This window comes from Pogona vitticeps, chromosome 5 (assembly GCF_051106095.1).
Source record: "Pogona vitticeps strain Pit_001003342236 chromosome 5, PviZW2.1, whole genome shotgun sequence".
NCBI lineage: Eukaryota > Metazoa > Chordata > Lepidosauria > Squamata > Agamidae > Pogona > Pogona vitticeps.
This window is the reverse complement of record NC_135787.1, coordinates 42,795,214-42,819,649: the sequence shown is the minus strand read 5'-3', so window position 1 is coordinate 42,819,649 and position 24,436 is coordinate 42,795,214. Positions and strand designations below refer to the sequence as shown.

Sequence of the window (24,436 nt, the reverse complement as noted above, 5' to 3'; positions counted from 1 at the left end):
GACGTACTTAAGCTCATCCATTTTTCCCTTAGTTATTTCTTGTTTACCGCTAAACATTTTCTGTAAAACATTGCAGTCCTTACCTGGAAACAGTTTTTGAACCTCTTGCTCACAAAATAGAGTGCTATAGGGTTTATGCAGGAATTTATGGTTGCTAGATTAATGCCAATATAATCCAATGTCAACAAAAAGCTAGGATTAAAAAAAGGAAAGGGAAAAAATTACAATCTTTGCATGTTGGAAAGTAATAAGGAGCAACAGGAACATGACTCTGTATAACAACTGTTCAGGCAGCCGTGATCTTTGGGGGCAAGGGCTGTTGTCCATGCAACAACTCACACATTTGACATAGGAAATACTGTAAGTGTTCTTTGCAGCGATACCAGCCCTATACAATGATCTTCTCTCTACAGTAATGTTATGCCTCAGTATTGGCTACTTTTAGATGTTTATTAAACTTGTATTTTTTTTCTTCAGCTTTCTTCTGGCCATGAACTGTTTGGAATGCTCTAATATGCTGAAACAATCGGGGTTTTTGTTTCATTTTTCATTTTCCTTATGGTGTTGTTATAAACTTGGTCTGCTTTAGAATTTGTGCAAACAAGAACTGACACATAAAGATTGCAGTAAACAAATAAAAGGGGAAGTGTTTGGCAGCTGTGGATTGCATGATAATCTATGAACAGTGGAAAGGGGATTCAGATTCAGGACCAAATCAGTCTGGATTAGGGCAGGCTCAGCCCAAACTGAATCAGGGTTTAATTAACAGGTTTAACAATCATAGACAGTTTCCATAGAATTGGTCACCTAGCCTCCAGTACTAATCTAGTGGGTAAGACCAACAAAATTTGTTTCTGCCTACATGGTTGGGCTCTTTCAGATGAGGAGGAACAGTTCATGGAAAATCAAGTCAAGAGCTTTAAAATATCCATTTCCATGGTTCATCATATCTCAGTGCAAACTAGAATATTGTGTTGCTTCAGTCATCCTCTGCCAAATTAACATAATGCATATCCCATATTAAAATAATACCTGAGCAATTCACATCTGTTAGGATCCTGTTGATTATACAACATTATCTTCAGAATCCGACTCACATGGAGAGGAATCCAGCAAAGGGTGAAAATCACAACTAAGCAGAAAACTGTCTTTGCAACTTCTCGTCGCTGAAAGATGAAAGAACAAGTAAGAAATGTAAAAATGTGGGATAAATCAAGCATAAAATGATTGAGAACAAATGGAAGCTGCCCAAATCTAAGAAACACAGCCTTAGCAAACCCAGTCATTAGACATGTTACCAATGACTGCTATTGCAATGGTTATGCAGGAGAAAATGATCAAAACCACAGAATTGTTTTAACAACCAGAATGTTGACACAATTCTGTAGATCTCCTACAGTATTTACTGTACTGCACTGCTTAGATAGTGGCCAATGTGGTGCCGTGGTCAAAATGTTGGGCTGGGACTTGAGAGATCAAAGTCTAAATCCTCATGGAATTAGGAAACCCACAGGATTCTTACAAAATGATGAGGGACAAAGTGAGAAGCCGTATATGACATTTTGCACTCACTGGAGGAGAGGCAGGACATAAATGTAATATAATGGAGGAAATCCTGTTGCCAAAGGTTAGGCCACATAGGGCTGATGACATCATCAGCTGCAACTTTTTTCCCCCCAAAATTGCAAATTTTCAGTCAGTCCCCTCAAAGGTCCCTATGATTTTTCCAGGGATTTTATGAGTGGTGACAATTTTTTAAATTAAAGACTCCCTCCTTGTCCTACAGCCTTGGAACTTTTAGGGGGAATCAGAAATGTTTAATTTCTGCAGGTAATGATGTCACCAGACCTACGTGGCATAAGTTGTGCAACATGATTTTGGCAAGTAACTAATTGTAATAATAATAAGCTGATGCACAGCAATTGAAATGGTGCATTTGGAAAAGTCTTCTTTCTGTGCTTTATTTTAGGGAATGAAGTTGGAAAATCCATTCTTTTTTTGTAACTATTGTCAGCAGAGTTCTCATGCACCTGCTATGACATGTTCATAATAATATTCTGCATCAAAGCAGGAAATGCAGTGTGATTTGAACTTGACTTAAGAAAGGGCCCAACATGTAAGGATGAGTTTTGGGGACCTCTTTGTAGATAGAATCCAAAGCATTTGGAAAGAACTGAAGGTCTGAGAATAAGGAGGATGGTTTTAAATAAAGAATAGCTCCATCTGACCATTTAAAGAATGGTATCTGTAATTATTTACTTGTACTTTCCATTATCCTTATCGTAAAAACTCATCTTTAGCCATGCTTACAATTTTTGGAAAGCATTTTCTTAAACCCTGTCCTGAATTTCTTTTCAGCAAGCTGTACATGCAAAATGCATTGTCCACTAGTTTCTAGATATGGCCTTCCTTCCTTCCTTACCTGCTTAAGATGTTCACTGAGAGCTATCCTCAAATTGCTCTTTCTCCTGTTTAACATTTCACAGGTCATCAGAGTGTAAAAGAATGCTGTGCATATCAGTGGCATGGCAAAATAGAAACCAAAGATCCACCAGTCCTTGGCTTTGACATAGACCTGTAGCAGAGATACAAAACATAGCAATGTGTTATAACATGGAATGTATTATCCCTTATGTCTTCTACAGAGGATGAAGAATAGAAGAATGTAAGTAGACTAAACTTTGATATCAGAAATGACAGTACTAAGACATCCCTATAAGAACATTCCACATACTCTGGACTCTCTGCAGCTGCTAATCTTCAGGAAAAGAATTTGAAAGGGAGACTTTAGTACTCAATTAAAATTAGTCAAATTAGAATGTAATGAAAATGAATTAATCAAGAGATGTTATTCTGTTCTTCCAGGCAGGAATAAAGGGAATGGCTTCCTACAGGGTAGGCCCAAGGCATTATGCTGCCTGAGGCAGAACAGCAAATCATTACCCTCTCCATCTCAAATCATGATGAAAAATAGCCAAGGCCAAGGCCAAATTGCTTTGGTACCAGAGGCAGAAAATCCCACATGCGCCTCTCCCAATCCATGACAGGAAATAAAATGAGTAATAATTTGTTGTTCTTACACGACATGCAATCTCACCCTGACACCACATTACTGCTGTTTGGGAATGTTTGTAACTCCTACTGAAAGCCCACTGAAGAACAGGGTAGTGATGAATGTTTAGAATGAGACAGAAGCATGACACTGTACTGGAGGAATAAGATATTTAATCTTGAGAGGTCACTATGCCCAGGAAAATGTCAGTGGGCATAGGATCACCACTGATAATGTTTTCACTGATAATAGAGTCCAATCCAAAGTCTTATGGTTTCAGCATGTATGGCAATCATGCAAGTGATATAATCTGTTTCCCAGGCTGTCTGTTATGCACCCAATTGATCAGGTGCAACAGGAATCCTAGAAAACACCCCCCAAAATGTCTTTATACATGTGAAAAAAAACCCTAGAGAATTTGAGTCTCAGTCTTTGGAATCAAAGAAATTTGTTCATCTATTTGGGTAACAAACATGTTAAAGCAATTTTTAAACTGCCTTGACATAAGAGTATGGTAGAGTTTGCAAATTTTACTTTTTTTGGACTGCAAGTTCCAGAACTGGCAATTCTGAGAACTGCAGTCCAAAACCAACTTGGGACTTGCACCCTTCTTATTTGGGATGTGATCATCTGTGGATACATCAAAACTTTCCACGTGTGTAAATGCAATGTTTTTTTCCCCCTATTCCCTAGGCCAGGGCACATGATCAATTGGGCAATGAGGAGAATACTTGATACATGACAAACCCACCCAACCTTCATTTTCAAAACCAGTGACCATATAGCTGTTACTAATCTCTGTATTACAATCAAAGAGCAAGAGAAATCTAGCTAATAGCTTGTGTCCCAGTGGAAAAGCTGGTCTGTTACCTTTTAAGGCTTTTTATGAATGGCTTTGATGCCAAAAGGTCCAGGTTAAGAATGCCTGTGCTCTGCTATCAGTCGAAAGATTAGCTGCCTTGCTTGTGTATCAGGCAGAAAGAGGCCACTTAAGCATGCACTAGTCTGGAAAATGTGGAATCCAGATTGCTGTTTCCAATACTTTGAGTCTGTGGTTGTTTTAACTCCCCGATTGGAATGTACCCTTTCACTTGGTATGTGTACTATGTGAGAGGAAACAGGAGATGCCTCTAAAGCTCCACTATTTCCTGCACTTTATGTTAAGAATTGTTGATTATTTCAGATGAGTATTTTAATAAAACTCTTCAGTGTTTTAGTCATCTGCTAATAACTATATGCATTTTTCAATTCTATCTAAATATAAGCAACACAGACTGACACAGGCATGTCTTGTGAATCCACTGTTCCTCCTTGGTTACTAGTCAAGAAGAATGCTGTATGTAGAAGGGGAGTCTTTTCCTTGCATCTTTTCCCACCAATTGTTTATTCCTAGCAGATGTACTTCTACTGGTTCCCATACCAGAAGATAATGGTACTAACATCCAACTGCTTTGCTGCTTTTCGAAGAAGTTGGAGACCTCTAATTCTGTTTACATATATTTCAACAGAAGAGTTAGTTATGATGTATGAAGATTAAAGCTTCACCACAGGCTAATTTATTCTTAATGAAGCAGTATTTTTAGATTACTTATGAAGACAGTCATTGGTTATATGAGGAAGAGAGGAGAAGGCAAGACAGTGAGAATGCAATTTACTTCAGGCTTTTAGCTGGCAGCTGGGTGCTGAATATATATATCTTTCTCATGTGAACTTTTTTTCACAAAGGATACCACTGAATCTGCTGGAATCTGTGGGAATATCCTAGCTAGCTGAAGGCTGTGGGCAATGGTACTGAAGGGAATGCTTTCTCATTCTTCTAAATAGGGCAAGATTTACCATAAATTAAACTGAAATGTTTGTTTGTTTGTTTATGATATAGCCGGACCAAAAACAAAAACTGTGAAAACTATAATCAGTAAATATCAAGAGAGTATCAAAGCAAATGTAGCTTAAGATAGAGAGGGACATTATGATTGCCATGAGTTTTCTATCATCCAGACGATTCATCCTATTTATTTACCTTCACTGTTTACACACTCACCTTTAACAAACCTTTCTCTGGGTAGCTCACACTATAAATAATAGTGCAATACCAACACTAAGAATAAAACAAGACCAAGAACTTGTAGCACAAGAAAGTGGGAAAAAATTAATAGGGTAATTTAGGTAGGGATAGCAAGGTAAGGGGAGAATGGGAAAAGATACACCCCATATGAATAGCAACATGTCTTAAATCGACCTCCTTCCAGAGGTGAAAACGTTACAAAAAAGAGTAACAGTTAAATTTAGTGTTGCTGAATTGATACTGAGATGATAAGCTTGGCAGCAGTTAATTAAGCTGCATTATCTTTCCTGTCTCTGAAACGTACCCTCTACCCTCTTCTAGTGCCAAAGGGGGAAAATGCTAGATAGAATATCAAAGCTATATCCAACATATTTAGCATTTAAAGGAGTCACCATGACATTTTGAAGTTACAAAAAATGAACCAAGATGTTTGCAAATGATTCATTATGGCTCTTGAAGTTTACACAGATTTGCATGAGCTCTGTTTTGTACTTTGATGTAACTGACACAGGAATCCTTTGTTTTCCATGCGAGTCCACATGGAACTAGTTTTCCACAGGAAATGTGCCTTTCCACTTGTTCCCTAAAGCGCTTGGCCTTTTGGGATTTGCATCCAAGGACAAATAGTTGAAAACAGAGCCTTAACAAATAATAACTAAGAGGTTTCTGCAACAATAGAAAAGGGAATAATCATAAAGATTTATTAACATAGAGTGACAAAATTTATTGTAACTATCAGAGCTAAATCAGGACAGGCTTCCCCCTTTTCTCCATCATGCAGTTAACATGAAACTTCTATGATCTGCTCTCCTTCAGGTCCCTGTTCCCCTTTTCTTTTACACAAATTTGTATCTGGAAATCAGCCAGCTATGCGGGGGAAGGGCTTCTTTGCAAATCAGGGTAGCTCTCTAATATGAGTTTGTTTGAAATATTTTTGGAAGGGAAAATGAGAGAAGTGGGAGGGAGGGTCTCATTATGTACTGATAACATATTACAAGTACTTGTTCATGTCTTTTCTGCATGATTTATTTTCTTAAACAAATCTGGCCTACAGCAGACAAACAGCAGAGAAGGATGCTCTTTAGCCCTCTCCTAACCATCATCTAACACTTCACCCTCTGCAGGGCAAAAGATACAGATGTGTACAGAAAAAATGGGGGAGAGGACAATTGAGTGGAAACACAATCAAAAATTAAAGAAAGGAGCAGCCCTTTCCCCACCATTCCACCAAAGGGAGTTGCATCCCTCAGAGTAAGATTCTTCAGGAATCTAGCATAAGCCAGAAAAATGATGTTACTAATATGATTTTAGTAGAAACAGGTCAAGTGAGTGAGATCCACCTGAATCTTCCATGCATGTCTGTGCAAATGAAACTTGTAGAGCAAAGGTGGGCAAATTGCAGCCCTCCAGATGTTTTTGGACTGCAGATCCCACTAGCCATTGCCAGCCTAGCCAGTGCTGAGAGATCACAAGAATTGCACTCAAAAATCATTTGGTGTGCCACAGTCATCCACCCCAGTTCATAGCCTAAAAGCCTCATCACAAATATTATAAGAATACGGACATATAGATCTATGGAAATACAGTTTTAGTTCAGGAAGTGTCTTTCAGATGTAGAATTTCAAGTCAGCATTCCGGGACTTGTAGAGTTGTTGTTGTTTTTCTATTTAGCAGGCTGGGCTTTGTCCCATTTTGGAAACAGAGAGAAAAGAGAGACTGAGAGGCTATTCGTCCTGATGTGGATTATAGGCCATCCAGATTATTGTGTACTACAACTGCTAGAACTGTTTTCAGAGAAGCAATTATAGCGAAGAAACTCAAAAGTTGTCACTGTGGCCTTCTAGGGGAGAACCAAGCAATAACAAGAACACAGAGTCCCAAGAATGGAAGAGGGCAAAAGGCCAATGCAAAACTCTCAAAAACTGAAACTAGCCATTTTGGCACCTGGGGCAAGCAGTATTGTCTCCCACCTATGAGAAAGGAGGAGGGGAATGTGATATCTGTTCCCTAAGAAAGAAAAAAGGTTTTGTTTTCATAAAATGAAAAGTGAATAGGGCTGGGAGGTGTTGTAGTGGTTGTTCCTGTTTATCTTCTATTTCACCTCCAAATGTCAACACCCTCTAAATTTGGTGCCCTGCGGCAAAGCTTCCATTGTTCCACCCAGCTGGAGCCTTGCATCAATCTACACAGTCAAGCTGCAGAAAAGCACCTCGTGCTAATCATCAGAAACCCCTTTCTCATTTTATGTGGACAAGAAAGGAAAAAAAAAATCCCTGAGAACCTGAAGACTAGATTACCAATAATCCAACAAGACTGGAATTTAGGATGGTGTGGGCAGTCTTCTCAACTACCTGGTCCATGAAATGATATTGAACCCTAGGTTGCAACACATTTTCAATTAAGTGGTTTCTTCTGCTACTGTAGTTACCAAGGGCTCAGGATCAAATACACTCCACCTTTTTCTGATGAAATCTTTTAGCTAAACAAATGGGGAACAAAGTTTCTGTTGCTTAGGATATTACATTTGGAGGGCAACTGTCAGTGATGCCAAGCTGTGCGGTGGCAGTGGTGCTGGTGGAATTGTTTCTTCTCTCCTTCTCTCTCCGTCTCTCCTCCCTCCTAATCCATACATCCAGATACTTACACACCTTCTCCCCTTCTTTTCCCTTGCTTCCTCCTTCCTGCCCCTTGACTTCTCCTTCCTGTGCAGGGAGTCACTGACATAGACCTATCTTACTGTGTTACTTTTAACTGAATTCTTTGATGTTTTAAATCAGGGGTGTCCAACCTTTCACCTTCCCTGGGCCACATTAGAAGATGAAAATTTGGTTTGGGCCGCACATATATTTGGTTTGGGCTGCATGGGGGGGCAGCCCTAGCCGTCCTGCGCAGCCCCGCTCCAAGCGCGTTTACTGGCAGCTGCGATCTCAGACAGCAGAGGCTGCCAGCTTCGACTCTGGCGGCTTTATAGGGCCGGGAGGGGGTCCACCTACTGACAGGGACGGCACAATGCAGTCACACAGCCCCCCGTCCCCTCCCCTCCCACTACTTCCTTCCTTCCCTCTCTCCCCCTCTACTGTTGTGACATGTCCCGGCCACATTCCGGCCACAAGTGTAACTTGAAACTTTGGAATTTCTTTAAAAATAAAAAATTGCACTGGGCCTCATTACGAGCTGACCTGGGCCACATGCAGCCCTCAGGCCGCAGGTTGGACAAGCCTGTTTTAAATGATTGAATGTATTCACACGATTATAATGGTTTTTATGGAGGGGTTTGTTTAGATTATTTCATTATTCTTTGGTTAAATGTGATTTTATCTGTTTTTATTCTTTTAAGAAATGTGTAACATCTCTTTTTAGTGGAAAGCTGGGGTATAAAACAGATGGACGGATGGACAGATAGATAGATAGATAGATAGATAGATAGATAGATAGATAGATAGATAGATAGATAGATAGATAGATAGATAGATAGATAGATAGATAGATAGATAGATAGATAGATAGATAGATAGATAGATAGATAGATAGATAGATAGATAGATAGATAGATAGATAGATAAAGAGGACAGATTTTTTTTTCTTTTGCTAGAGGTCTGCACTGACTGCTTGAAAAGAATGTTTAAAATAAGATTAAGGGCATAAATTAGACTGATGGTCTCACTGGATCCTACAGCCAGTGTCAACATATAAGGTTGCTTTGTGTGAGAAAGTGCACCATGCTTTTACAGGAACCAGAGATCATGGAATGTTAGGCAGATGGTTTATTAGCAATCAAGAATAATCAGCTCAGTTTCCTTGAATGGGAGCTATTAAGCTACATGACGGATTTTTTCCCCTAAATTAAAAAATTGGCATCCGTGCTCTGCAAGGGTAAGAGGGAGAATGATAACAAAATACACCATTTATTAGAAAATAAGACAGAAAGAAGGGAGCTGTGAGAGAGTAGGTACATCCTTGAGGTGCAAGCATTTTCTTTGGGGATATGATGCAGAATAAGTAGATGCAATTATAAAAAGTGAATTTACCTTCATCATCTTCCATTATCCTCCATAATTATTTGGTGTGTCCACATGAGAGGAAACCAAACCTCAAAGTTTTGCTCCTGGAGCATACCAACAGGTTTCCCTCAGATTTCAGGGCCAAAATTTGAGATCAGAGGATGGGGGTCCTCATGATGTCACATGGGGAGTCCTTTGTGATGTCACAGAGTGGATCTTTGTGATGTCACAATGTGAGGCATGCAGTGGTTTTGAGAAACCAAGCATACACACAAATACTTTTGTGCTAAGCCAGTGAGTCCTGGTACCCAATGGAAACAAGTAGAGACAGGTGAGCAAGCTTTAAAGTCACCTCACATGGAAAAAAAACTTTTTTACCTTCCATGATTCCAGCTGTTCCCTAGAAGTTCAGCCGATGTCCTAAGATATGGCCACCTTGCATATGACTACTCCATGAAGCACGGCGCCAATCACAACTGCGACTTGGTTTAGCAATGACAATTGAAGAACCCTTAGTGGTTTGCTAGAAAATGCTAGGGGGTCATTGCCTTCTCTTTTAGCATGCAGATGATATTGGCACATGCAAAAAAGAGGAGAATATGAATCTGGAATACATTTTGATAACTAAACATTAGGCCTCAACCAGCTCATATCAGAAGACATCTTATAGAGCTGCTTTAAAAATAAAAGATAGGAAAAGTTCTGTTTGTTGTTGTAATGTGCCATCAAGTTGCCTCCAATTTATGGCAAGCCTATGAATAAGTTATCTAAAAAATGTCCTGTTTTCGAACTAGAAATATTCTAGGCTTTTCCAGATGCCTTAAGCTTAAGCATCTCTTACAACCTGACTTCTGTCATGATTTCTTCCATCTATGACCTAACTTCTCCCTTTTCTGTGCTTGCATTTTTCCTCTTCTTCCCCAGTGACATATACAAAACAACCACAACCGTTCTACTTCATATCGTACCTGTAAAAATTTATTACTTGGCAAGAGCATACAGGAAACATATTCACCCCCACTGTAATTGAACCTTACAGTGGTAAAGCCAATAGCTTCTGGGACAGCCAAAATAAAGGAAAGAATCCAAATGACAAAGATTTCAATAGCAGTGATCAGTGGGACTCCAATTCCCTGGACACGACTCCAGGAAGCTACTGCACGGTACCTACAATGAACAGACAAATAGTAAATTTAGTTCTTTATTAAAAGCCAGAATTACAAATGGCCATGCTGGCTCTGGGATTCTGGGAGCTGTCAATCAATAAATATAATGCTTCTTATTTCTGTTCTGTAGACCTATGACTTCATTCAAGGTGTGAGAACAACTGACCAGCATAAGATGTGATACATAGGTCTTGGACATATATTAGCATACATGTAAGTTACAGCTTTATGAGAACACACAATGTTATTACAGTTCTAGTAAGAGCAGTAACAGTGACAGTATTATAGTAGCAGTACTACTACTACTACTACTACTACTACTACTACTACTACTACTACTACTACTACTACTACTACTACTACTACTACTACTACTAATAATAATAATAATAATAATAATAATAATAATAATAATAATAATAATAATAATAATAATAATTTTGTTTTGTTTTGCTTACTGTTTTTAAAAGTGTGTGAAGTATCCTGTCTTCATTTTCTACTACTTCTTATACATCTAACTATATTTATAAACAATGTTGCTAATATGTAGGTGAAAAGGGTAGATTTTTTTCCTATTTTTGTTGTGTCTTTATTATCTAAATATCCCCCACCCTCAAAAGCTGGCCATGCCATGATGGCAGGGGAGGGAACAGTGGAAATGGCCCTACCCTCTGACTACAGACCCATACATCTTACTGGACTAATGCAAAAACAAAGCAAAGTGTGTTCCTTGTATATCCATAGAGCTTAAAGCATTCTGTAGATAGTTTATAATTTAATTATGAAGGCTACACATTGGCCCCCCACTCCCAACAAGCTGGGTACCCAATTTACCAATGTTGGAAGCATGGAAGAATGAATCAACCTGGAGCTGGCTACCTGGGACTGAACCTGCGTCATGAGCAGAATTTTTGGCGGCAGTACTGCAATTTAACCACTGCACCATGAGTACAGTAGGGGAAACCCATAGAAAACCGGCTTCCACAAAAGAACAACATCATCTCTACAATCCCTAGTAGGAAGTGTTTTGCAAAGGAAGGAATTTATTTTTGTGTTTCCTATTAGTTATGTATAGGCTGGCTGACGTCCATTCAACACAGGAGCACAAAAAGATGTCTCATGCTAAATCAGACGTTGGGCCCATTTAGCCCTGTACTGTCAACTTTGACTGGCTTGCCAGGATTTTGGCCAGGATTCTTTCCTAGCTCCACATGGAGATGTCTGGTGCTATTCCATGGAAGTACTGACCAACCCCAACCCTGCCTAGGTTCTGAAATCAGATTATATTGGTCTGTTCAGGCTGGTATGGTAGATATACAGTGTCAAACTTTTAAATATCGCACTACCTTAAACTTTCTGAATCAGTCACTGTTCCTCCAAGGGAAGGATAGGGAATATGAGAGCCTCCAGATGTTGTTGGACTAAAATTCCCATTGGTGCTCATCAGCACTGCCAAAAATAAGGGAAGATGGAAGCTTGAGTCCGACAACATCTGGAAGCCCAAAAAATTTAAATGAATTGAACACCTGCTAATGTTCCCATGGTCCTTTCCTACAAGGCCATTAAGAAAAATTGACACACAGCATTACAACACAGCACAGCTTGACGGACTTAATGCAAAATGGGTTGCTACACCTGTATGCTCGTGAAAGCATGAGTCAATGCCTTTCTTTTTAGACTCTCTTGACAGTTTCGAGGATAAATATTTTTATAAAATGGAACAAGAAATTCTTTACCTGTCCACACTTAGAGCACAGAGATTAAGGACGGTGATTCCCACAGAAGCCTTCTGAATGAAAGGAAAACATTTGCACAGAAACATCCCCAAAGGAGTCATTCCGAAGGGCCACTGAGCATGAAGCTGAAGAACAGATAAAAGAAATGAGAAATGTTAAATGGCTATGCAGAAAGTGTGAATATACGACTGATTTTCACCACAACTATCTTCAGGTTGCTGCATGTGATTCAACTAACATTTTTCAGACTAAACTAAATGTTTTCTGTTCTTTCAGGAGCATCAGCTGGGGTGGGGAGAGTAAATGAAGATTGTATCTTCTCTTTATTCCTTATCTGATCATGTACACTTATATGCCACTTGCACACACTAGTTTTTTCTATTTATCTTTAAATTTTTCTAAAATGGTTATAGAAACAAACTAATCATCCCAAGGGAAACAATCTAAGGGCAAAAACAGCCATTAGAGTCATCCTGTTAGTGGCGCCTTTCTGTGCTCAAAAATAAGACCAAACGAATCCCGTGCCTAAGACCTGAAGACAAATAGCAAAACAAAACTAGCTAACCTGCCAATTATGTAGGTCAGAAAAATTGCTATACACTCAGATATTTTCAGCAGTTAAGGAATTCTATATTCTGATCAAGGACTATCTATAATGGCAGCTTCTGTGCTTATGTCTAAAAAACAAAACAAATCAGTAATAGCACCATGCTCAGATTACCAGTTAAAATCCTCAGAAAATAATAGGATCCTAAGCTGGTATCTGAAAACAAATGCTGTTGACTCCTGAATTCTCTTGAGGGAATATTCCATAAATGAGATTTCACTGGACTACAGGTCATTATCTGGTCCATGCCCTTCCCAAGTATACACAGTAGAGCCTCCAAAGCAAAGGTTTTGTTCCTTGTAGATTCTAATTAAAGAAGGAGTATGGGTACCATCAAGTATCTTGGTTCCAATTAGGTAGGTCATAACCTAGACCTCTAACTGCACTTGGAAACATATTATTTTACATTAGGTTACATTAGGTTACATCACCTTATCTTATCTACAGCACACTTGGAAACATAATGGCACATTAAAAAAATCATTTACACACAATTTATTCAGGTAAATACAAGCATATGAGGGCATACCAGTCTGATCTAATTGCCATATTCTGACCCCGTTGAAATGTCAATATTCAGAGATAGTCCCACTTACCACACATTACAGTAATCTAGCCAGGATGCTATAAGAAAAATGAAAATTGTGGCCAGACTATCTCTGCCTAGGAAGAGCTAGTGTAGCAGAGACACAAGATAATCCTATGTTAGTGGTTAGGTCTCACCCAATATAAGGGTGAGACCTAAAAGCACAGCTAAGCTGTTTGAATGGAAGTGCTAATCGCTGAAGCTTATATTTAGCTTCTGTGCTCTATGAAATCATGGCTCAATTTATGAGGTTACAGATCTTCTGGTATGAAAGTCTACCTTTAATTACAAGGAGCTAGGGTGACATATGTGTTACACTTTCCCAAAAGGACTGCTCCTAGGTCAGATTTTAAAGACTGGAAGATCATGAGGTCCACCTCTATGGCAATGACTCATGAGGGATGTTCTGTAGTGTTCCTGAAATCAATGACGTACTGTATTATTCCGTGTATAAAACAACACATTTTCCTGAAATAATTTGAGAAAAAAATTGAGGGTCGTTTTTTTATATGGAAGGCAGCTCTTTATCACTGCCTTTTGCGAAGGCATGGGGCTTAGCAAAAAAGGAAGGGGATGCATTTCTCCCTTCCTTTTTGCTGACCTCCGTGCCTTCTCAAAAGACAAGGGCATATGCGGAGCTTAGCAAAAAGGAAGGGGAGGCGTTGCTCCTTTCCTTTTTGCTACGCTCCATGCCTTCTCAAAATGCAAGGGTACGGGGGGCTTAGCAAAAAGGAAGGAGAGGCATTGCTCTCTTCCTTTTTGCTAAGCTCCGTGCCTTCTCAAAAGACAAGAAAAAGCAGCAGTCACTTTGACAGCCACTTTCCTTACCTTTTGCCAAGGCACGGGGCACAGCAAAAAGGAGCTCTTTGATCCCTGCTTTTTCTAATTTGGGGTTAGAAAAGGGGAGTCGTCTTATACATAGGGTCATCTTATAAATGGAAAAATATGGTACCTGCTTGTGCTGGCACAAAACCAACATGGTAGTTCTGGCTACAGGATAAGGAAGGCAAGCTAGAAAGATATGCATGGAAGCTCCTGTTCCCACTGGGTTTGCGTGAGTAAGTTCTTTGCCTAGTGCTAGGGAAAAGGCATTTATTTCAGAAAATGGGTGTGGAATGACCAAATGACTTAAGGGCTGTTCACAGGCTAACATTGTATTTATTGAAAGTGCAGTGTTGCCATGCCCATCAGTCTCATACCATAATGCATGAATCTTCTGGTCCTTCTCCTTATGCCATTGCACTCTGAGTGGAAAAGTACAAAAGAGAACCTAAACTGAACATGTAGGATTCAAGAATTTGCAAGGAGTTGCTTGCACAGCTGTGTATGCCTATGCTCTTCTCCCCAAGGTCTGTTCAATGTACCAAGGAAAGAACAGTTTACCTGTCCTCTCTAGACATCTATCTCTGTGAACAACTCTTTAGGGTAGAGATGGAGTGCATGAAACTCAGGAGATGTCAGACTGCAACTACCATCAGTCCTAGCGAGCACAGGCTATAGTGATGATTTATGTGAGTTATAGTTCAACAACATATGGAGGGTCACACATCTCCTATTTCTGCTCTAGGGGTTGGGGATACGAAGAGGGTTCATCGATCCTAGGGCAGATGTGATGTTGGGGTCTTGCTACTACCACTGGCAAGGACCACTGCATAGGAGAGGACAGAGTACAGGCTGAGATCAAAGATACATACAGGAAATATGGACAGTGCCTCTTTTTCTGTAGGAGCCCAGGGCAAATTACTCCTACACTCCTTTTACCCCTGTTAAGATTTGGTCTCTTGACTCCAGACTTTCACAATGGAAGCATCTCTACTATTAAGTACAAATATAATTCTAAAGCTGCATTTTCCAAGAAAAACTTAAAAGTGTAAAGTTCAGCACAGCAGAATTTAGACTACATGTTTATAAGCTGAAATCAAAAAGATTTATGGCTCTACTTCTGGAATTCAGGAAAACAGACTATTCCTGAATGACTCTTCCATCAAACCTTAGTGTTTCCACGCTGACAATTAAGTGTAATAGACAATGAAATATTTTCAGCAACATGCTAAAAACATTCAATTTGGGTGATTTCTTCAAATGTCACAGAGTAAGCTTCATTTTACCTTCTTTTAAAACAATCTGTTTAGCACCATTCTTCCTGATGCAGGAAAGTTGCTTTCAACAGTCCAAAAGATACAGCGATGGAGAGACAGATAAATGTATGATAAGGTTTAGAGACAGAAAACTAATTTCTGCTTATGTTCTGTGACACATATCAGTATATTTTTGGCTACTTCTGGAATTCTTCCAAATGTGTCAGTATGACCAGTTAACATTTCTGACTTGCATTTATTGGAACAAAAACCTCCTACACTGAGTCATAAATAGCTTTAAAATTCTTGCTCCTAAGGCTGAAACTACATTGACAAATACTTCAGGACTTGCTTTGCAATTAGCATGAGTGAATTCAAAGTATTTTTCTGTGATTACATGATGCAAAAGCCAATGCAAATCAGCCCAGCACCTTCTGTTTCCAATTCAGAATTTCTCCCCTGTCCGCTGATGCTGGGGGCTTCTGCTTTTTAAAACTTAAAACTTTTTAAAACTTTAAAACATTAAAACAATGTTTTTCCTCTGTGATCATTTGTTTTGTTCTACAAAAGGAAGTGGATGTAACTCTGGATGGTGTTATGGTGATGTACTGAGCTGGAAAGTGATGTTTTGGGACACCGGGAACAACCTTTCCTGCAATCTCTCTCTCTCTAATCACCCCAAAGTTTTTTTTTTTAACAAACTACTGAATTTATCATTAGATCACCTCTGCACATACATAAAGTTTTATGTCCAGGAATTGCTGTCCAAGATGCTCCCAGTGTATTAGAGGTATGGCTTAACTCTGATGTTGTTCAGGCCTCCCATGAGACTTCTGAAGAAGATGTTTGTGTATTCCAAGAAGAGTGCTATATGTGCATGGCAAAAATATCAATTCTTGTAAGCCAAGCCAATGTGCTCTACACGGTGTGGACTGGGAACACATTTCCATGCTTCCTGCAATGCAAAATATGCATTCCCAACCATACAGTGGATTTACGCTGAAATCTAAATGTAACTATCTCTGAACTAGGGCTGATGTTACTTCCCTAATTGCTGATAACTGTGCTCAATGAATAAGAGGTTTCACCCCAACACACCCAAAAAACACACATTCAGCATTAATGGTAACAAATTCATTCTTCTTTCTGAGGTACAGATTACATTTAGCTCATCTGGCATGAGAGAGAGAGAGAGGGAGAAAGACTGTATATTTAAAGCAGCTACTTAGAGCTAGTTCTAATATTGTGCAATGAGTGATAATTTATTTTGGTTGACTAGCAATTTTGGAACGCAGAACAGTGATGATCAGATAGCAGGAGCTTAGCTGATATGCAAAGACATCAAAAGTAGTTGAAGTGGGGGTACCACCCTTTTTGGGATCAGAACTCTCAGAATTGACCAGTCAGTCACTGACCTCTGGACCACAACTGGTTGCTAGTCTTTGAAATTAAGGCCCTAGTTTTGTTTGCAGTGCTAGGGAGAAAGTACATTCTAGATAATGCATGAAAGTGAGAGCTGGACCATAGAGAAGGCTGACTACTGAAGAATTGATGCTTTTGAATTGTGGTGCTGGAGGAGGCTCTTGCGAGTCTCCTGGACTGCAAAGAGAACAAACCTATCCATTTTGAAGGAAATCAACCCAGAGTTTTCATTGAAAGGACAGATTCTGAAGCTGAGGCTCCAATACTTTGGCCATCTCATGAGAAGAGAAGACTCCCTGGAAAAGACCCTGATGTTGGGAAAGTGTGAAGACAAGAGGAGAAGGGGACGACAGAGGACAAGATGGATAGACAGTGTCATCGAATCTACCAACTTGAATTTGACCCAACTCCAGGAGGCAGTGGAAGACAGGAGGGCCTGACGTGCTCTCGTCCATGGGGTCACGAAGAGTCAGACACAACTTAACAACTAAACAACAACAACACATTCTACATTCATTTTTTCTTACAATTCCTTAGTGGCCATGCTGGCTATGAAATTCTGGGAGCTGTAGACCAAAATGTAACTTTTCCTAACATTGAATGGAACTTGCTTCCAAGTAAATGTGCACAAAACTGTGCTGTAAAAATGTGTTTAGGTCTGCAGTCTCAATTTACAACACTGCCTATCCTGTTAACCTTCTCTCCTCACCTGCATTTTTAATCAGAGGCTGAGTAAATGTCAAAGCCTCAAGGCTCCCGAGTAATTAAAATTCTTGTATTCTTCCAATTCACCCCCTCCCCATTCCATTCAATTGCCAAATGTAGCCATGGTGTGTGGGGTTAAACAGGAAAGAGAAAGCAACCTTTCACTTAGTAACCAAACCCCCAAATATTATATGATTTCTTTTCAAGCAGAGCATGTTGGCTGGGGTAAATGCCATTACCCATTAGCTCCAGCATGTTTTATTTGTAGCCTTTCCTAGCATGGAACATGCATTAGAAAGGATTCAAACAAAACACTGAAATATCGTTAGGTCTCTTTCTTCATGGGCATTTTCAGCAGCCTCAGAATCAAGTGTCTGGTGAAGAAGGGGAGGAAATATCAGAAGTGGGAAGGAAGAATGAAATGAAGTATCTTAGAAAAAACCATGGCTGGCTAGCTGGTTGGGCCAGCAGGCAGACAGGCAGGCATCCTAAGCGAAAGCACCTCAGCCTGTGATATTTTGTTGCAGATTCCCGTTATATAGATGTATTCTGATTTATACTGTATTTCGTAACAAGTGAAAGGAAGCCCACAATTTGGTTTCCTGGAAGCTCAACATTCTCATTTCTTAAATATGTACAGTCTGTCTGTCTCTCCCTCGTGTATATAAATACTTGACAAAAATTAAGGTCTGAATCAGAGCTCAGAAACATGCTCTGTTCTTGACCACAACTGCCAGACCACACACACACACACACACACACACAAACCATGCTTGGTGGACTAATTCTGGGAGCTGTAGCGTAATCAAAGTAACTTTTTCACGCCATAGCCTGGACATACATGTGCCCTTTCTGTCTCTCCTAGAGTCATAATGAGAGAAAGTGACGAGGACGATCTAAAAGGGTGCCAGAAGTAATAAAACAACTCCCATTGGTTGCATTAGAACTTGTGTGGGAGGAAGTCTGGAGTTTTGTCTTTCAACTTTATTTAAAAACTGAACGAAAACTTTGTAATAGTGCCAGAACTGCAGTCTGTTCGGGCTCCATCTTTTGTCAAGGAATGCTGAGCCAAAAAGAGACTTATAACCAGACCTGCTGGATTAGAGAGAAATTGTCGCAAGAACAACAAAGATGCTTTTATGGTACAAAGCAATTTCAAGCCAGCTTTCAGGTAAAGAATGTAAGTTTCCTGAAAAATAAAGTATTTCCTAAAATGTTATGGTTCATAACTTGTATTATAGGCATCAAAATATGAAGGTGAAGCTCCTTCCCAGTCCTCAAGCCAACTCTGAAATATACAGTTTAAAAATAATGCTCACACTAAGCTGAAGGGCCATAGCAAAGGGATAGACCCACATGCGTTTTCTTTAGAAGGCCCATGGTTCAAATTCCTCATGTTACCACCTTTAAAAAAAAAAGAGTTAGCTAGAAATCTTGATGAACTGCTAGCAGTCCAAGCAGATGATGATGATGATGATGATGATGATGATGATGATGATGATGATGATGATGATGATAATAATAATAATAATAATAATAATAATAATAATAATAATTAATAAGAAGAAGAAGAAGAAGAAGAAGAAGAAGAAGAAGAAGAAGAAGAAGAAGAAGAAGAAGAAGAAGAAGAAGAAGAAGAAGAAGAAGAAACATGTGCCATCAAGTCAGTTCTCACTCGTGGTGACCCTTCTTAGGGTTTTCCAGGTAGAGAGCACTCAGAAGTGGTTTACCATTCTGTGGGCACTATGGGACTTTGCAGCATTCCCAAGACTGGCTCTACTCACAGGAGACCCAGTGGGGAATCAAGCTCCCAATCTGTTGCTTCACAGCCAGAAACCTAAAGCACTGAGCTATCCAGACAACTCTCCAGAGCAGATAATACTGTGCCAATAGTTTGATTCAGCATGAGGCAATTTCCATCTCTAAGCCAGTATATGTATGTATGCTTATGATGCTAGTAAGAGAGGAGTATACAAAAATGCACATAAATGCAGATTTACAATTTAGACATGTTACAAATAACATCTATCCCTTTCTGGAAGAAAGATCCATAGAGATAACATGGAAATACTCTCTCTGACCTTCTTACCTTTCCAGTGTGGAGAATGTACAGGAAAGGACGTAGCATTACCTTCTAAACACTCCCCCCTGCCTGCCCCTGTTACTCCTGGAATCATCCAGTCATCTCCTAGGGGATTCTGGAAACGACAGCCTCAAACATACCTTTCTCAAATTTGAGGTATTCTCTTTCCAAAGGGAAGGAACCTCTTTTGGAAGTTCCACAGCCTGGATTCCAGCTGTTGTGAGGCTGGATTGGGCCCATCCTAGGGTTTAAAATCACTAAACCCAGAGGAACTTAATTATTCTGGAGAATATTAAGGACTAATGGTTGTTGTGGGTTTTTTGGGTTCTTTGGCCGTGTTCTGAAGGTTGTTCTTCCTAACATTTCGCCAGTCTCTGTGGCCGGCACAGAGGAGTGCTGTCCTCTGAAGATGCCGGCCACAGAGACTGGTGAAACGTTAGGAAGAACAACCTTCAGAACACAGCCAAAGAGCCCAAAAAACCCACAACAACCACTAGATCCCGGCTGTGAAAGCCTTCGCAAATACAATATTAAGGACTGCCTACGCCAGGGGTTTTCAGACAATCATTTTGAGTAGCAAGTTCATTTAACCCTCCTCAGGTATAACACCACTCACACAATGATGTTCATTTTTCCCCATTGCATCATCATATGTATCCATTTTGTCCTCCATGTGTAACCACTGCCCTTCATGATTAGCCATGTTAATAAATAGGGTAGAGGGGAGAATGCCTAAATAGTAATAATGACAATTAATATCAAGCAATACTTGGCATGTAAAATCGGGGCAGACTAAATTTTGTTAATCCAGACATAAAAATTTCCAGTGCAGTAACCTCATACATTAAAATGACTGATTTACTGTCAAGTGGATTTGCATACACACAGGCCTTAAATCTTGGAAAGTTTGTTTTCTGGACTATAAATGTCAGAATCATCCTGACTGTGCTGGCTACGGGATTCTGGGAATGTAGCCCCCCCCCAAAAGGAGCCAAGCAGGCAGGACAAATGAAACTGAAACAATGGTGTACAGCATAAGCTATAGAGATCATTTTGAAACGATGTAAGGATGTCAGACCCAGTGACTTAGAAATCTGAAAGAAAATCTGATAATTATAGCTGTCATACCCAGGTACATCATGTAACAAAACCATAATCTCTGTTTACAATGAAAATTTCATTTGTACAATCTAAACCATATTATAAATGAACAGAGCACATCAGCTGCTTCCAGCAAAGCTCAAGTTTCCTCTGTTAGAAAGGTTAGACAAGGAGAAGCCATTAGAATGCTGAAGTTCAGGATCCAGGGATGAGTAAATGGAGTGAAGAAAATGGAGTTGAATTTCAGTATTTTACCCACTAATCTAAAGTGACTGGAACTGATCCCAGTTCTCTCAGTGAGGTCAAGCTTTTTAAGTCTTGGCCATAAATACACAATATATCAGAACTCAAACACTTGAATTCTGACAATCTAGAAGTGTTACTTTCAAACAAAGATAATATGACATTGAGAAACTATTCTCATCATGCTGAATTATAGTTCCCTTGGCTACGTGACTTAAGGCTGAACCCAAAGTCTTTTTGTAAACCATTTTGTTCTCTTCATTTTGCACGGACATATTTTGCTAGCAGTTCAAAGAGGAGGAGGAGGAGGGACCAACAAGGAACCAAAACCCCAAAATATAAGATCCTGATTATATGGAAACAAGAACACAGTGTCTATGCTATTTCTATTTGCTATGTACCATTAAATGGCTTCTTACTTATGCTAATCCTAGTAGGTTTTTAAGGTATGCGAGATAGTCAAGAAGTGATTTACCATCACCATGTTCCAATGAGTTTCCATGGCTAAGCAAAGATTTGAACCCAGGTCTCCTGAATAATCTCCTTCATCAAGCTGACACTCTACTGTTCTAAGGAATTAAGAAACCATCACAGGGTTCATGGTTGGGACAAGAACCTCCTCTCCGCTTGGTCCACAAGCCATCCTGGAAACCATTCAAAATGCTTGCAGCTGATTACCTTATTCTTTCCTTGTTTCCATGCATTTCATTATAATCATTATAAATCACATAGAGATATACCACTTTCACACAATCTGTGGCTCAGATTGTCTTTTTATACATAACAGAAATAGGTTTGAACAATCCTAGCTGGAAATCTGTAAGTAGAGTTCTATACTTTTGATCCCATCTGAACAGTTTGGCCCATTGCACAGAGGGAGGCTAGTTTCCCCCTTATCCCAGAAATATTACCACTACTTTTATGATTCTCTATAAATGGGGAAAGGCCAATGTCTTCTCTGTCTTGTGATAAGAGTGCAGTCACAATGGATTAATTTTAGAGCTTCAGAAAACATTCATACTGACAGGTGAACTCTAGAAATTGTGCTGCCTGTTGATGCATGCCAAGCTCCCTCCCTTCTGTTCTTCAGGAAGCAGGTTAAAATGGAGCTATTCAAAGAGGCATTCAGGAATATTCTCTGCATGTGAAAGTTTCCTGACCCATTCCTATGTAACTATTTGATTTTGCTGTTGCTGTCAGGGGTGTAAATAAATAAATAACCATTCCAAGCTGTATTGATACTATGTAGAATTTTAAAGAAGCCTGACACAGACAACTGAGCACGTCTACACGTTACTCAGACATACTATTTCTAATCACATTAAAACATAGTCACTAAATTTTCTGGTGTTCTTATTTATAACATCACAGCTATAGTACCTACAGACCACCATTGGGGCATATCAGTTTCATGCTGAACTATTAATTATATGTATATAGTGAAGCCTCGACTTACGACCGTCCCGACATATGACCATTTCGAGTTGTGACAGCTCCGGCTGCAAAATTTTGCTTCAACTTGCAGCTGGAGCTTCAAGTTGCGATCAAGAGGCAGGGAAAAAGGCGGGGAATTCAAATTAGAGGGCTAACCATTGGTCGGCAAAGAGCTTCTTTGTAGCTAGCATGTGCGTCGGAGGAGGATTCGAACTGCCCGGTGCTGCTTTCTGGTTCTGAGTAAGTACATTTACAGGGTTTTACAGGGTGGGTTTGGGCTGGGGGGGGTTATGTTTCTGTACTGTGATTTTTGGGTGTGTTTTGGTGTCTATTTTTTCAGCCCCAGTGCCTTCTGATGGGGCTTGCTGTGTGCTTTATTTGTTGTTGTTGTTGTTGTTGTTGTTGTTGTTGTTGTTGTTGTTGTTGTTGTTGTTGTTGTTGTTGTTATTGTTATTGTTATTGTTATTGTTATTATTATTATTATTATTATTATTATTATTATTATTATTATTATTATTATTATTATTATTATTATTATTATTATTATTATTATTATTATTATTATTATTATTAATGCCAGAATGGATTAATCGTGTTCCAATGCATTTCAATGGGAAATGGCGCTTCGACTTACGATCATTTCGAGTTACATCCATCTTCTGGAACGGATTATGGTTGCAAGTCGAGGCACCACTGTACACTGATCGTACATGAGGCTAACAGAGTTCTTCTATTCAAACTACTGACCAGACAGAACTGCTACTTAGATGGAACACAGTACTGAACACAGAAACAGATATAGTCCTGCCATACTTTGATTGACTGATTGATTGATTGTATTTTTCCACTGCTGGGAAACAGAAAGAGCTACTGTGGCGTATTTTGCCTCTGAGAACTAAAACACAAAATAGTCATCTAGCCAGGACCTTACTGTGTTTCCCCGAAAATAAGACAGTGTCTTATATTAATTTTTGCTCCAAAAACACATTAGGGGTTATTTTCAGGGGATGTTTTATTTTACAGTCATGTCATCTTCTGGTTGCTGCACAACTAGGGCTTATTTTTGGCGTAGGGCTTATATTACGAGCATCCTGAGAAATCATATTAGGGCCTATTTTCAGGTTAGGTCTTATTTTCAGGGAAACAGGGTACTTGAGCATGTATGATTCTGTCCAGACCATGTCTCTGCAAGAAAAGATCTACCACTGGTAGATTTACTGAAGCTGCAGAGCACCGTAAAGTTACAAATAGCACCTGTATGTCCTTTATATTGCTTCATGTGAACACATCCTCTGCATACACACACAAGTTGTGTAGCTAGTCCTACAGAGCATACGCAGTCTTATACAGAACAGGTCAAACACCACTTCTTTGATTTGAAAAGCCCTCCACCACCACCACCCACTTCAGATTGTGTGGAATGAACTTCTCTATCATTCCTTAACCAGTTCATCACTGATTCTAAAGAACTCCTTATGATTTATATAGCAGCATTTGAATCTAGTCCAAAGGAAAGATAGGCCTGAGTGTCATCCTTGTATTGAGGGCACCCAGCTGTAAAACATGCAGTGACATAGATCTTAAAACAACGAAACAGACTAAATAAAACCCTGCAGAACACCATAATACCAATGGCATGACAGTAACCCAGCACTATCTTTTTGTGCATACCTGCTCTGTGGACTCAGAAAACTACAATACATTGCCTATAACTCCCTCCAGTACAGACTATACAGAAAGGTATCAAAAAAGCCACAAACATGTCCAAGAAAACCAATGAGAACATACAGTATTCCCCTTGCCATAGTCTCAGACTAGGCTGTACACACTAGGGTATCCAAAGCCATTTCTATTCTATAGCCAGCCTGAAAGTCAGGTTGAAATGGATCCAACAAACAGTATCATATTTTCCCAAGCTAATACACATTGATGGACTACACTCAGGTCGCTGTGTTGGTTGTAATGTGGTCAAGATCTGATTCATGCATATCATTTAGCAATTAACAACTTCTCTAGCAGTAGTCAATTGACTAGATGGGTAGGGTATAAATGCAATAAATAAATAAAATAAATAGCAAACACATTATGACTAGTTTTCATTTTGTTTTAGTTTGCATCAAATTTCATACACAGCTGAACTTGCTTTTATACACCTCA

The 24,436-nt window shown here is 39.4% G+C and overlaps 1 protein-coding gene across 5 annotated transcripts in view; it reads right to left on the bottom strand.

Moving 5' to 3' along the window:
• The window catches only part of EDNRA (endothelin receptor type A), a 118,169-nt gene that overhangs the window by 4,189 nt on the left and 89,544 nt on the right, over positions 1-24,436 (bottom strand). For all 5 annotated transcript variants that reach the window (XM_073001581.2, XM_073001585.2, XM_073001584.2 and 2 more), the window contains 5 exons: positions 12,021-12,145; positions 10,087-10,285; positions 2,423-2,575; positions 1,033-1,166; positions 84-192 (listed from right to left, as the gene is read on the bottom strand). In XM_073001581.2, the coding sequence (XP_072857682.2) occupies positions 84-192; positions 1,033-1,166; positions 2,423-2,575; positions 10,087-10,285; positions 12,021-12,145 (720 nt within the window). The remainder of the gene's footprint in view (positions 1-83; positions 193-1,032; positions 1,167-2,422; positions 2,576-10,086; positions 10,286-12,020; positions 12,146-24,436) is intronic.